Source organism: Marmota monax, unplaced genomic scaffold (genome assembly GCF_021218885.2).
Source record: "Marmota monax isolate L192 unplaced genomic scaffold, Marmota_monax_Labrador192_F-V1.1 WCK01_AAM20220418_F8-fsc00008, whole genome shotgun sequence".
NCBI lineage: Eukaryota > Metazoa > Chordata > Mammalia > Rodentia > Sciuridae > Marmota > Marmota monax.
Window position 1 is genome coordinate 330,007 of NW_026694432.1, and position 13,851 is coordinate 343,857.

The 13,851-nt window shown below is 54.5% G+C and overlaps 1 protein-coding gene across 1 annotated transcript; it reads left to right on the forward strand.

Moving 5' to 3' along the window:
• Positions 1-7,222: 7,222 nt before the first annotated feature.
• Dmrta2 (DMRT like family A2) lies at positions 7,223-11,069 on the forward strand. The gene is made up of 2 exons (XM_046468363.2): positions 7,223-7,778; positions 9,025-11,069. Exons 1-2 carry the CDS (start codon positions 7,223-7,225, stop codon positions 10,074-10,076), a joined length of 1,608 nt encoding a protein of 535 aa, XP_046324319.1. The 3' UTR covers positions 10,077-11,069.
• The last annotated feature ends 2,782 nt before the right edge of the window (positions 11,070-13,851 follow it).

Genomic DNA, 13,851 nt, shown 5'->3' on the forward strand with positions numbered 1-13,851 from the left:
TAGATGCATTGATATGAAAAATGTTTTTACTATTTGTAAACAAAAAAGGAACAAAAAGTGTATTTTTATAAATGTGTGTACAAAGAAAGCAGTTTAAAAATCATATACCAAAATATTTTGCTGAATTGTCTAAAATGTTTTATTTTACTTATCATAATACGCAGTAACAGTGTTTCCATTTGGGAAACCTTAAGTCTCCCATCAGAGGTTCTATTCCCCTTTCTCTGCCCTTCCCCCATTTCCAAGACTAGTGATTCCCACTGCAGCCCTGTTCTCACAGTAAGGCCATTGGTAGGTGATTGTCCCAGTTGTCCAACAAGTTCTGTAAAGGCCCATCTCAGTTGGTTTATCTCGGGTCCTCAGGACTGACATATACTAGGTATTCAAGAAATATTACATGAATGAATGTTTCAGCGAATGATCCATGAATTGGAGGAAATCGAACTGAAGCCCTGAGAGTCAAATTGTACTCGCCCAGAACCGAAGGTGAGGAGATACAAGCCTGACTGTGGAAGTTGGGTATGGATTTCTGTCTTTCTCAAGGCTCAGCAGCACTGTGACCCCCTTGCCTGCAGAACCTTTTCTGCCTCAGGTCTGAAACATAGAACGTCGCACCTCCCCCAGGACTGTGTGCCAAACACGACAGCACACACCAAAGATTTAGCAGAGTGGCAATACACAGTAGGCGCTTAAAAAAAAAAAAAAAAAAAAAAAAACAGACGCAAATAGATGGACGATAAACATCACTATCCAAGAGTTGTCCTGTGCTCAGATACTCCCAAGTGGAAGATTGTGGAGATAGGAAGCCTAGCGACACTCGCCAGCCGCCTCCCTTGCGCGTACTCTGCAGTCACGGAGGCTTGAAGAGCTATGGCGGCTGGGGCCCAGCCTTGGGTTCCTGCCACGCTCTCAGCGCCAATGTCCTGGATCCCCCACCTTCAGTTGATCCCTCTGCTCGCTCCTTACGTTGGGAGTGGAGAGCCAGTGAAGCTGATGAGTACAGTCACATCCGGGCCCAGCGGGTGCGGGGAAGGGCCTCAGGCCAAGCTGTGGTCCGCGACGCACAGCAGGAGCCCGCACCCGGAACCAAGCAGATTGTTGGCGTTATGTAGGATACTCCCGGGTTCGTATTTTGCTCGGTTCCGTACTGGTTGTGAGATGTGGAACAAGTCACCTCACCTCTGGACGGAGTTGGATTTCTCGCCTGACAAGTGAAATAATAGGACCTGCCTCCTAGAGGGTGGTGCGACTTCATCAAGCCACTGTAGGGGTAGCGCTAGGCGCAGGGCCCCTCACAAGAGGAGCGTGCCAAAAGCCCAGCACCACGATAAGAAGGATTCTTTCTGACCCCGAAATTGTACATAGTCCCTGGCTTGGGTTAGGCTGGATCTGTGGCTTTGGCCACGGAAAGGGCCATTTTAGCGCGACAGGGACACCAAATCAGGCTGCCCTCCTCCCTGTTCACCCAGGGGTCTGTTTGGCCAAAGGTTTTAATCAGCGGAATTCGTGAGTTGGTCTGAAGGAAAACGATGTCGTTCTGTGTGTATGTGTTTGTGTACACGTGTGTGCAGCCACACGAACAGGAGAGTCTGGGTGTGCGGGGAAATGTGAGTTGGGCAGTCTGCAGAGACTCCTTCTCCCAAAGGCGCTTTCCGCCTCTTCTCTGCGCCCCCTTCCCGGGTGAAGAGTTTCAGCCAAACTAACGGAATCCGGCTAGGGAAGGGATAGGGACGGGAGGGGCAATTCCGTCCCGGAGCCACCGGTTTGGGGATAATTACTTTTAATGTCAGAAAGATTTAGTTTAATATCATCTCTATTAGGCTGCCGGGAGGGTAATTAAACGCGACGCGTCGCAGCCGGCAAACAGATGGCGTCTGCTTGCTCCGAGGCCGCGGGCAAACAGCGCAAAAGTCAACGCCTCCCAGGTCCCCCATCGGTGCCCCCAGCCCTTCTCCTAGTTAGCGACACAAAAATCCTTATCCTCCGGCCCCCAGCCCCGCCCCAGGTACCCTCCAGAGTCATCTCTTTGGACCTCACCACTGCCTGGGCATAGGTGTGGAGGATGGATGGGTTGTTCGTGAGTAGGGTTAGGGGCATTTTCTTGGCTGGGCCCTTGGCTCAGCAGACGTGTCAGCAAATCATTCTGAGCTTGGAGGACATGTACGCAAGTAAGTACGTGAGGACCAGCCCTCGCTCTCCGCGGTATTTGTCCCGAAGGTCTATGACTTTCTCTGCCAGGGGCCCAGCCATAGGGGCAGGATTGGGACTCCATGGACGAGCAAGGGCAGACTGCATGAGGATATGCCAGTATGGGTGTGCAGTCACCTGAGGTAGGAGTCTGTAGGCGTCAGGCTGTGAGGTCATTCCAGGAGAACTTGCTTACAAGAGCGAGAGAGCTGTGAGGTCAAACTTTTTCTGAAGGGGCACCGTGGGTGGGAAGGCAGCACCATAGGTGAGAGCGCCCCCAGGACTCACTGCATATGTGTGTGTGTGTGTGTGTGTGTAGGTGTGTCCAAACTTTTGCTGTGAGATCATGCTTGCTGTGTTGTGTATGGGTGTGAAGCCACATTAAGTTGTGTGTGTGATGATGGTGGTGAGGTAGCCCCTGCTGCCTCAACCTAAGCATACTTTCCCCACAGGTAGTACCTCATGTGGGTCATGCCCCTGCAGCCCTCTGGTTCAAATCAGGAGGAACTAGCCCCAAGTGGTCTAGAAAGCTGGGCAGAAGCATCTTGCCCTGTTGAGGTGTGGGTATAGTGACCTTGGCCCAGGACAGGTTTATTCGGCCTCTGGGCATAACGCCTTATGAGCACCCCAACTTCGGAGGCGTGGGGGAAAAAAAGGTGTAGATACCGGGCCTGTGGGGATGTGAACACCAGGGAAGAGGATCAAGAGAACTGCGAGGCTGCTGCGCTAGGGGTGGGGGATATTCCCTATGGTTTGGCTGGGTTGAGTTCCAGGATGCACCCCTTCCTCTTCCTAGGAGGAAGTTCCTTTCACAGGAGAGCTCCGGTTCCCAAGTACTCCTCTCAGGACCCTTGGCTCCCACGAGTTCATCCGCACGCGAGTACCGGAATTTCACAGTGGCCTGGCCTCAAGCAAGAGAAATGATTCCGAGGACATCACCCCACCCCAAAGCTAAGCGGATTTGTATAGTTTATTTCGTTTTGGGTTTCAAATATTTTCCCCTAAACCTTTGTCCAAAAAAAAAAAAAAAAACGCTCTGGGAGCTGGCGCCTGGCGGCCACCGCGACCACAAAAAACACCCCCAACCCAAGCCAGGGCGAGGTCATAGCGGGGATTCACTGGGCCGCACAAGCTCTAGGTGTTGCAAGGTGGGGCCTGGGGCCAGTGCTCCCAGAGGACTTACTATCCCCAAAGCGCTGTCTTCACGCTCTCACATCGCGGGAGCTGATCTCCTTTACCTCCCACACCCATTCACAGGGAGCCCGGGATCAGGATTCGATCCCTATCACAGACTGTCCAGGTCAAAGCTCCCTGGAGCCCGAACCTGTTGAACTTTCTGGAAGTTCTCCACTCGATTCTTCCATACATCTTCCCCCAAGTCCCTCCAGCCTCATCTTCTGGGTTGACTTCTTCCAGCGGAGCATGCCTTGGCTCTCCTGGGGCGTGGGGTTCTGCGGTCTGCGGAAGGAGCCCTGTTGGTGGTGCCTTCCTTCCCCAGTCCCTAGTTCCAGAGGTCAGAAGCAGCCAGATGGTCAGGGAGCCTAGTTCTGCTGGCGGCAGAGAATGCATCCTAAGGCCCCGAGGCCCTGAACCTATTCTGTGGGCCCAGAGTGTCCGCTCCTGAAACGGCAGGGACAGACCCTCGCTCCTCTGGAGGTTCAAAGAGCATCAAGAGCATCGCAAAAAACGCACGTTCGGGAGTGGAGGGAGAACGACGAGGAAGCTCACTTTTTAAATTATTTAAATGAATTTTCTTTACTCTGAAGGAAGAGAAAGAGAAAAAAAAGTAGAGATTAAAAACGAGAGTGACAGAACATTAGCGCATTAGAGGTCACAACAGGAAAAAAAAAAAAAAGGTACAGAGCTAGAAGTATAGTTGGGAGAAACCAAGGGCGACCCTGCCCGAGGACCTCAGCATTTATTCCAGCTGTTGCCATTCTAAGGGTAACAACTCCAATTCGAAACCTGTTACCTCCTCTGCAGATGGAGCTGTTCCTCAGAAGTCAACACAGGTAAAATAAGACGAAAGTGAAAACTGTTCCTGAGCGGGGGGGGGGGGGGCCGGGGGGCCACCCCCGCAGTGACCTTGTCTTCTTCCGGGAAGTATCGAACTGATGCGCGACCATCCATCCTTCAAGAGGATCTGGGGAGATGCATAGACTTTTTACTTTCATTGAAAAAAAAGAGAGAGAGAGAGAGAAAGCCAAAGTTTTCGTTAATTTAAAACATCGACAAAAGAATCCCACCACCAGAAGAGAAACTGAGACGAAGAGAAATGAGGAAAGTAAACAGTAAAGGGGCCCGGGCCCGGAACGGGATGGGGGGCGTGGTGGGGAAGGAGAGAGGAAAGCTTTGCTCAGAGCGCGCGGGGTTCGCCGCTGGCACCGACAGAAAGCGCAATCTCATTTCTTCTGAGCCCCTCTTTTAAAAACAAAAAATACCAATAAACCAACTTACCCTCCTTGATGTTTAACGTATCAGGACTTTTAAAATGAAGGAATCCGGGTTTAAAGGCTTTAGGGGGAAAAAAAAAAACCCAAAACACTCCCCAACTACCACAAACGCGTTGGACTTGGGAGCAAGCCGAATCAGAGTCGAAGAAGACAGGAATCATTGCCTTGGCATTTATGCCATGATCACCCTCCCTTGCCCGCACCCGAGCCCCCGTTCTACTCCCATCCGACCGCGGTAATTGAATTGTCATATGCCCCCATCCAGCCCTAGGCGGCCAGGGCCACTTGGGAAGCTCGGCCTTGCCAAGCGCCCCCGGCCAGTGAGAGTGGCGCAGCCTAGCCGGCGCCCCAGAAGCCGAGGGGTTACACAAGTCTACGTAGAGTCACACCGGACACGGTAATTAGGAGCAATTCACACGCTCTTGGGCGCACGGAAACTTCTTGTCACGATATTTTCAACGCTCCTCCTCGCCCACTTTTTTCCACTCCTTCCCTGGCGCGCCCCCTCCCCTCCTCGAGGCACACAGTAGAGCTTTTGGAGTTTCGAATCTTTCGGACACAGTAGAATGAGGGGCTCCCCGGGCGCGGGCCCGGCCAATCAGAGCGCTGTCTGCCTCCCCTGGCCAATGGCAGGCGCCACATTGTTGTCCAATTCTGTCTAATGGAGCCCTAAGGAGCAACAATAGAGCGGGCGAGAGGCTCATTGAGAGTCTGGCAGCGCCGGGCAACTGGGCCCCGGCTGAGCGCAGCGTCCCGCGCGCACCGCGAGGGGACCTGGCACGGCGAGAGCTTGGTCGCGGGTTCCAACCAACCGGCCCCAAATCGGGTCCCCGGCCCCGATTTCCGACGTGAGGGTTGGACTGCGCTGCTTGCTGAGGGGGTCCGGAAGTTCGGACATGGTGACTGAAGGAGGGTGACGTGGTCAGATCAGGGGCCGGGGGCAAGGGGAAGAGGCCAAGAGTGCAAGCGTCACGAGCAGAGCTGGGAGGCGCGTGCAGCGCCAGCGGAGGAGGAGGATCCCGGAGCCCAAGGCAGGTAGTTGAGGGCAGCCGGGAGAGCAGGGGAGGCGACCTGGCTTTCGGCCCCTGTTGAGAAGGCCCAGGTCTAGCGGGCCTCAGGGACTGCGCGGCCTGAGGGTCTGAGGAAACAGAGCACCCGCGTACAGGGAGGAGGTTTGGGATTCTCGGTCGGAGACACCAGGATCTGTCCTGGGCTCTCGTTGGGACAAGAGGGAGGGGAGTACCGGCAGAGAAAGCCGCGGCGGAACCTAGAAACTGGGCCTGCTTGGGCCTTCTGGGACTCCGGCGCAGGTGGGACTCCTGTGTCCTTTCATGGCCAGTTTCGGAGGCAAGTCCCCTGCCTCGTTGCGGCCTGCTGGGCCATCCAAGTCCCCGGAACCCAACTGGGAGGCTGAAGGCGGGAATCTGCGCTCTAGCGGGGTCCCGTGGGGCCCCAGGATAAGGAGGGCGTGTCTGTACCCAAACTGTGAGGGGTGGGGAGGGCGGTGTAAGGTGGTCAGCGAAATAGATCCCCCTCAGCAATACCTAACTTTTCTCCGGATACTTCTTCCTACTCCAGGCTGCAAGGCTAAAAACTGCGCCACAGTTTTGCCCAATACCCACCACTAGCCTTTGCCTAGGTTTTTTTCTTACCTGTTTCGGGTGTCGCGCTGCAGACCCTGGGACTCAGGCACCTCTATCAGCTGTTTGTCGATGTTTTCCTTGCCCCTCAAACCCGTTTGGGCTCTGTTTGCCTCCCCGAAGAAAGTTTCTTCTGCTGGATTTTCTCTTTAATAGTCCTCAAGTCTACTAAACTCAGCTCCACACCCATTTTCTCTCTCACTTTCTGGAGACCGGGCACCATGGAATCATACCTTTAAATGTCGTAAGGCCACAGGCCTAACTTTAGAGTTTGTTTCTTAGCCCGCACTCTACATTAATGCGAAACTATTTCTGTTTTCAATTTCACCTCCAACTCTCCTGCCCCACATTAACAACAAACAAATAAAAAACAAACAAGCAAAGTCAGGCTCTCTCTGCCCAACTCCGCACCTGGACATTCCTCTCCTCTTCACCCTTCCACCAAACTGCACATTGTATTCTGGGTTTTCCTGTTTTGCCTCTGGCATGAGCTTGTTGGTCCAAAATTTGCTTTGTAATCTGACTCCCGTAATGCAAACATTTCACTCTTCCCATCTCACCCCAATTAACCTAAGTTTTGGGGAATAATATTGTCTTTTTAAAACTCTCCTTACATATATCTGAACCAGTGACTTCCAAACTTTATGTCTTTTTGCTTTTTTTCCGGAGGAATCACTGATTCTAACAAAATCTTACCCCAGGCGTGTAATAAATCAGATATAAGAGCAGCTCATGGGAGTGCGTTGTGGAAACTCAGATTTACTCGGAGCTTCCTAATGCAGAACCCTCCTAGCAATTTGGAGACCACGAGCCAAACTTCCACCACCAAGGTTTCTCTTTCTAAACTTTGGTTCTTGGAGACTGTGCTTTAGTCTAGCACACGGCGCTTTCCTTAAGCAGGTCTCTTCCACTTTCCCATCTTCTTCCACGTCAGGTCGTGCCATGGAGCTGCGTTCGGAGCTGCCCAGCGTGCCCGGCGCGGCGACCGCGGCGGCGACAGCGACGGGACCACCCGTGGCATCAGTGGCGTCGGTGGCTGCGGCTGCAGCAGCGGCCGCGTCGCTACCAGTGAGTGTGGCAGGCGGCTTGCTGCGGGCGCCGCCGCTGTTGTTGCGGGCGGCGGAGAAGTACCCGCGGACCCCCAAGTGCGCACGCTGCCGCAACCACGGGGTGGTGTCGGCACTCAAGGGCCACAAGCGCTACTGCCGCTGGAAGGACTGCTTGTGCGCCAAGTGTACGCTCATCGCGGAGCGCCAGCGCGTCATGGCGGCACAGGTGGCGTTGCGCAGGCAGCAGGCTCAAGAGGAGAACGAGGCGCGCGAGTTGCAACTGCTTTATGGCACTGCCGAGGGCCTGGCGCTGGCCGCCGCTAACGGCATCATCCCACCACGACCGGCCTACGAGGTCTTTGGCTCAGTGTGCGCCGCCGACGGCGGGGGGCCTGGAGCCGGAGCGCCCGCAGGGACCGGAGGTGGCTCAGCGGGCACAGGGGGCGCAGGTGAGAACTCGGTCAGGGATGGGGGGAAGCTGCAGGGTGCCAGCAGGGATGTGCGCCTAGTCTTGGTACTGGAAGAGTAGAATCCCTTTCTCCAAATGTTCGAACTGCTGGAGTTCACTATGCACGCGGCTCCAATATTGAGTACAGACACATAAACTCTCCTTCCTCCCCTTTCAGGAGCATTTATTTGCACTTTCTTCCTTTCTATTACCGGGCCCAAATGTGGAAACTTTAATCTTACTCTCCTCCACGCAGACACAGGCAGGTCTCTACCTCCCTCCTTACTTCCTTTTATCTATTCCGTGTGGCTCACGTCTTTTCCTTTGCTCTGCTTTCTTAGCAATCTTTCCCTTTGCTCCATCCCTACTCTTTTTTTTCATAAACCCGACTCCTTCCAAGCCCCTCCAAGTCTGCATTACTTTCTTTAGGTACTGAAGACACCCTCTTTCATTTTCCCAGGGAGATTCCTTTTCTCGCATTCCTGATGCTCCTTTTGGACAACGGGACACTATGCCCCACTTCTTTGTAGCTTCTTTCTCTATCAGACCTGGTTTTCTTAGGGTGCACATCTTCTGGCTTCCCTTTTCCTCATCTCTGTCTATTCCCTCCCTACACTCACCTTCTTCTGTGCTCCTGTGGCTTTTTCTGGGAGGACAGAAATTAGACTGGGGCTATGGAGCAGGGGGCTCAGCTCTGGAGGGGAGAACTTCTCTGGTCTCAGTTTTGGAGAAGGTGGATTAGAACATAGGATTTACTGTCTGTAGAGAGGCTTGTGACCTCCTTCATAATCGTGACTACTGGGCTGCCCAGGAACGGGTTGGCTCTTGGAATCCTGGGATGGAATAGGGTCTTCTATACAGTGTGAGGTATAGTTAGAAGTTCTGCTGGGTCCTGTTTGAATCCTGGACCAGGCTACTTCTCCAGGGGAGAGTGGAACTGGGAGATAGTTAAAAGTGGAGGTGTTGAGGCACAGATGTGGCAAGAACAGTACTGAATATTAAGATTACAGGGCCCAGTGGTAGGGGTTCTGGGTACAGAAAGAAAGTAAGCCCTAGGGGCAGGGAATAAAGGATCATGGGAGCCTAGAGAGGGAGGAATACTGGAGCAAAAATCAAGAAGGGGCACTGGAGCCTCCTTAATACAGGTTTTGGGATTCTGAGAGGCAACTGGGATCCAAAGGGCTTAGGTGCTGTGGGTGCCTATTCCCCTTAATCACTTGTCATATCCTTATTTTCTCCCGTCTCAGAAGCCAAGTTGCAGAAGTTTGACCTGTTCCCCAAGACATTACTTCAGGCAGGCCGCCCGGGCAGCCCACAGCCACCGCAGGTGAAGCCCTTATCGCCCGACGGCGCAGACTCGGGTCCCGGGACGTCGTCCCCAGAGGTGCGGCCCGGCTCAGGCTCGGAGAACGGCGACGGCGAGTCCTTTTCCGGGTCGCCCCTAGCCCGGGCCTCCAAGGAAGCTGGTGGCAGCTGCCCAGGTAGCGCGGGCCCTGGGGGCGGCGGCGAGGAAGACAGCCCGGGCTCCTCCAGCCCTCTGGGCTCCGAATCCGGTTCCGAGGCTGACAAAGAAGAGACCGAGGTCGCGCCGGTTCCAGGGCTGGGCGGAGGCCCTGGTTCACGGCAGCGGACGCCGCTGGACATCTTGACGCGCGTCTTCCCGGGCCACCGGCGAGGAGTCCTGGAGCTGGTGTTGCAGGGCTGTGGCGGCGACGTGGTGCAGGCTATCGAGCAAGTGCTGAACCACCACCGTGGAGGCCTGGCGGCCAGCCTGGGCCCCACTGGGATCCCGGATAAGGCTGCAGTGGGTGCAGCAGCAGCTGCCGACGACGCGTGGCCGGGCCGCGTGGACGCCGCTGCCGCTGGGGGGCCGCTGCCAGCGCCGCTGCAGGCTGGGCCCGCCGCACCCCCGCACCACAGACCCTTGCTGGCCGGCGCTATGGCACCCGGGGCGTTGGGCTCGCTGAGCAGTCGCTCAGCCTTCTCGCCATTGCAACCCAATGCCAGTCACTTTGGCGCGGATGCGGGCGCCTACCCGCTGGGTGCACCTCTTGGCCTGAGTCCATTGCGCCTGGCCTACTCCGCAGCGGCAGCACACAGCCGTGGCCTGGCCTTCATGGCACCCTACTCCACCGCGGGCCTGGTGCCCACGCTCGGTTTCCGCCCGCCTATGGACTACGCCTTCAGCGATCTCATGCGTGACCGCTCGGCCGCAGCCGCAGCGGCAGTGCACAAGGAGCCGACCTATGGTGGCGGCCTATACGGGCCTATGGTCAATGGTGCCCCAGAGAAGCAGTAGGACTAAGGGCCCAGCAGCCTGGCGGCTCCCAAACATTAACCCCAGCCTTGTTCCCGCGGGCCGCCGGCCCCACTTCGCCTGGCGCTCTCTTTGCGCCCTGGCTGGGGTCTTCTGGCTCGGAGATGTTTTTTTGGTTTTGTTTTGGAGAGTGGGTGAAAAGAGCTGAGCAAAGGGCAGCATATAGAGGTGCAGGTGTTCTTGTAGGGTGTGAGTGGCCTGGATCCTCATCCCTCCTTCCAGCAACCTCCACAAGTCTCGCTCAGCCGCTTTTTCAAAAGGCCAGGTATTCTTGAGAATTCAGAGGGCGGTTGCTCCTGCTGCTCCTTTAGCTACGCTCAACCCGCCCGCCCACGCTCTCCAACGAACTGCAGGCTAATCGAGAGTTTCCTCTGTGTCTCCCCAATCCTCCCTTTTAAAAAGTTTAAAGTATTCGCTCTAACAAATATAAATTTAGGATGTACACATCTCTTGGCACTGAGTCTAGTCTTTGGGACACACACACACACATATATATCGATATCATTTTTTTTTTAAGGAAACAAGTTCTAAGGTGCACTTTCCTCGTTGCGGTATTTGTCGCTCTCTTTGTTGCTTATGCCGATAAGCATGGGTTTCCTTGGTGCAGTGTGAGTTTTTATATATGTATAAATCTATATATAATCTATACATATATATATATACAAGCCAGTGTATAATGTTATAAAATGGAATTCTAAGTTATTAATTGTAATCTGTAGGTGACCTCGGTATTAACGTGAAAAACATTCAAAAACAAGCAAAAAAAAAAAAAGGACAAAATGGAAAAATTAGACTATGCGCGCATTGTACCTATCAGGTTTTATAGATTAAATATACTGTAAACTCGGGACGAATCCTGCCCACCCGCCCTCTTGCCTGCGGCCGGTCTTAAAGAGCCGTCAAGGTGCGCACTTGAAGCAGGAACAGAGCGACGTGTGACTGAGCCAGAAACGCCCGCTCGCGGGCGCATCCTCGCCTCCCGGGACTCGCCAAACGCCCTGGCGGAAGGGCCAGCAGCGAAAAACGCTGCTGCAGAAAACCGCTCACTTTGTGCTTTCCTTTGCATAGATAAAAGCTAGAAATAAATGTTATTTTCTAAGAAAACAATGCCGAATCCCGGCTTCTCAAGCGGCCGGGAGGAAAAGGTCTTGATTTTCCTCTGGGACCACGGTGCCAGGGAGAAATTTGACCTAGGCCCAGCCAGTGCTCCTAAACTCTAAAAGGTTACGGGAAAGGAAGCTGCCTCAAAACTCACGGAATAAGTGCACCCCTTGCTCAATCCGGACCCTGAAAACATTTAGGTCCAGCGCGCGAGCTGTGGTGGGGTGGCCCTGGGTCCGGGACGCGCAGGCTGAGCCTTCACAGGGGTCCTGCTAGGCTGGGGACACTTTCCGCTTTCCCCCGGTGCAGATTTGGGTGCATCCACACAGAGCCGGTCTGGCGGCGGCTGGACAGGGATGGCTTCCACCGTTCTCCAGTTAGGGCCTGTGGCCTGGGAGTTATTTTGGGGTGATGGCCATGAGGACTCGCCTTCGGGCCAGAAGTCGTCCCCGCAGCCTATTACCTTTCCTTCTCACACAGACCTGAGTAAATTAGGCTTCTGAACCTACCCCCTCTTCCAACCTTGGGTCCCTCCCGCACTCTGCAGTGTGACTGCCCCTCTCTAGGAAATAGGGTGCCCCCTCCCCTAGGCTGGGGCCGGCGACATCCCAAGGTAAACTTCTGGGGCCAGCGCGAGTTCCGCCAGGCGGTGAAACTTAATAGCAGGACAAGAAAACGGTTTAATAAAGAAGGGCTTTAATAGGGAACTAATTTGATTGAGTTGCCTAATTCCACTTTAATTGGAAAGGGGGTTTGGCTGTTTGGTTATAAAGTGCGAGGGTGACGATGAGATGGAAATGGGGCGGGGGGAGAAGGAGCTGGAGAAGAAAGATGCGAGCAAGAGAGAAATGGGGCGGGAAAGGGAATTAAGATAGGAAGGAATGAAGATGGAGAGAAGAGGGAAATGTTAGAAGACAGGAAGGTGGGAGAGACTGTGTAGGACTTTCTAGAAGTGTGGACTTTGTAGCCCTTGGCTTCTGTGTCCTCTCAAGCTTCCCGCCCCCCTCCCCCAACTCCAAGTTTTCCTGAGGCTTGGGGCCTCACTCAGCCGGGCGGATCCAGCCGTCCCATCCCAAGCCTCTGTCCCCACCGCACCTAAGGTGAAGCTAAGTTTGGTCAATGTCTCTTGCTTTTAATAGGAACCCACACTTGCCCTAGGCTCCTCAGTTTCTGCGAGCGTTCTGGCCAAACCCAAGCCAGAGGCCTGTGTTACTCATTTTCAAGAACATCTGGAGCTTCCACAGACTTTGAGATTATTATTTGTAATTCGTCGTCACATCAAACTGGGAAGAATCCAATGAGTTGTTCATTACCGGCCCCATTTTACAGAGGAGGAAATTGAGGTTCAGAGGGGTCCAAGGACTTCTACCCTCCGGATCTCCTGTCCTCTTCATGACCCCAGTGGGCCTTCTCCTTCTCATGGAGCGGTCTCTGCAGGCCAATGGTGGGAAGTCTGCGAAAACATCCCATTTTGTTTGTGTGTACTGTGACTCAGAGAAGAGATGTGGCTTGTCCCGGAAAGCCTTGATATCCCAGAGAGTCTGTGCCAGCATCTTTGGTAGAGTTCATGCACAGTGGGAGCTCTAGGGGTGTGTACTGGGGTCCCCAGATTCCTCTCCTCCCTGGCCCGGCCGTCTCCGTGGACAGGCCCAGAGCGATTAGCCTTTGGACCCTGGCAGTGGCGACCCTGACCCACTACGCACCGCTTGGTCGGTGCTTGGTCATGAAGATAGACTCAGAGACCAGCAATAAAAAGTCCAGGGTGGCTCATCCAGGCCCCAGGAGCCCAATTCAGAACACAGGGCGCTCCCACCGGGGGACTAGGTGGCGGGGAGGTGGGTACTGTGGGAAGGCAGCGAGTAGGCTTCTCTGGTTCTGGGAGCTTCCACAGCGGGGAGGCGGGGACTGTGGCGTGAGCGCGGCGGGATCCGCGCCGGGGAGGAGCGTGGGGCAACTGGGTCACCGCATCGCTTGCGCAGGTGAGAGAGAGACCAGCCGAGTGACCTTCTCTCTTTTTCTTCCGGGAGGGGAAGGGGACCTGTATTGTCCACGTTTATTCCCAAATTCTCCCCGAAGGCAGATGGAGCCAGCGATGGCCTGAGCACTAGGAGGACACTGACGTGGGCATAGTCCGACTGTTGTGGAGACAGATTCCGGGGGAGAAAACAGTGGTTTAAAAATTATTGATCTCCTCCTCCTCCTCTGCTTTTTTCTCTCCCTCCTCCTTCTCTGAGCGCCTGGTGTGCTAGGTCCTGTCCTAAGCAGGTTCCCCAATCCCGTTCAGGGGGTGAGAAAGAGCCAAGAGCGGAGGGCCAGGTTCTGCACTGGCTGAGGTCATCCATTCACGGATGACCTCCGTCAGTAAATATTTACAAAGTATGTATTTACTGTATGCCAGACCCAGTTCTAGGACCTTGGGATGCACAAGTGCATGGCAGGCGCCATCCCGCCGTCCCGGGCCTTTTCAGTGTGCTGGGGGAAGGAGGGGCGTTAATGCAACAGGAGGAGGAAGCACTCAGCAATCTGGGAGAGGCGGGGTCAGGGGCTGCCCTAGGAAGGGCAGGTGAGGCTAGGTGCTTAACCTGCCTGTCTCTCTGGACGCTGTGAAGATTACATGAAATAATGTGTAAAAAAAGCTCTTAGCCTACTGCTTGCC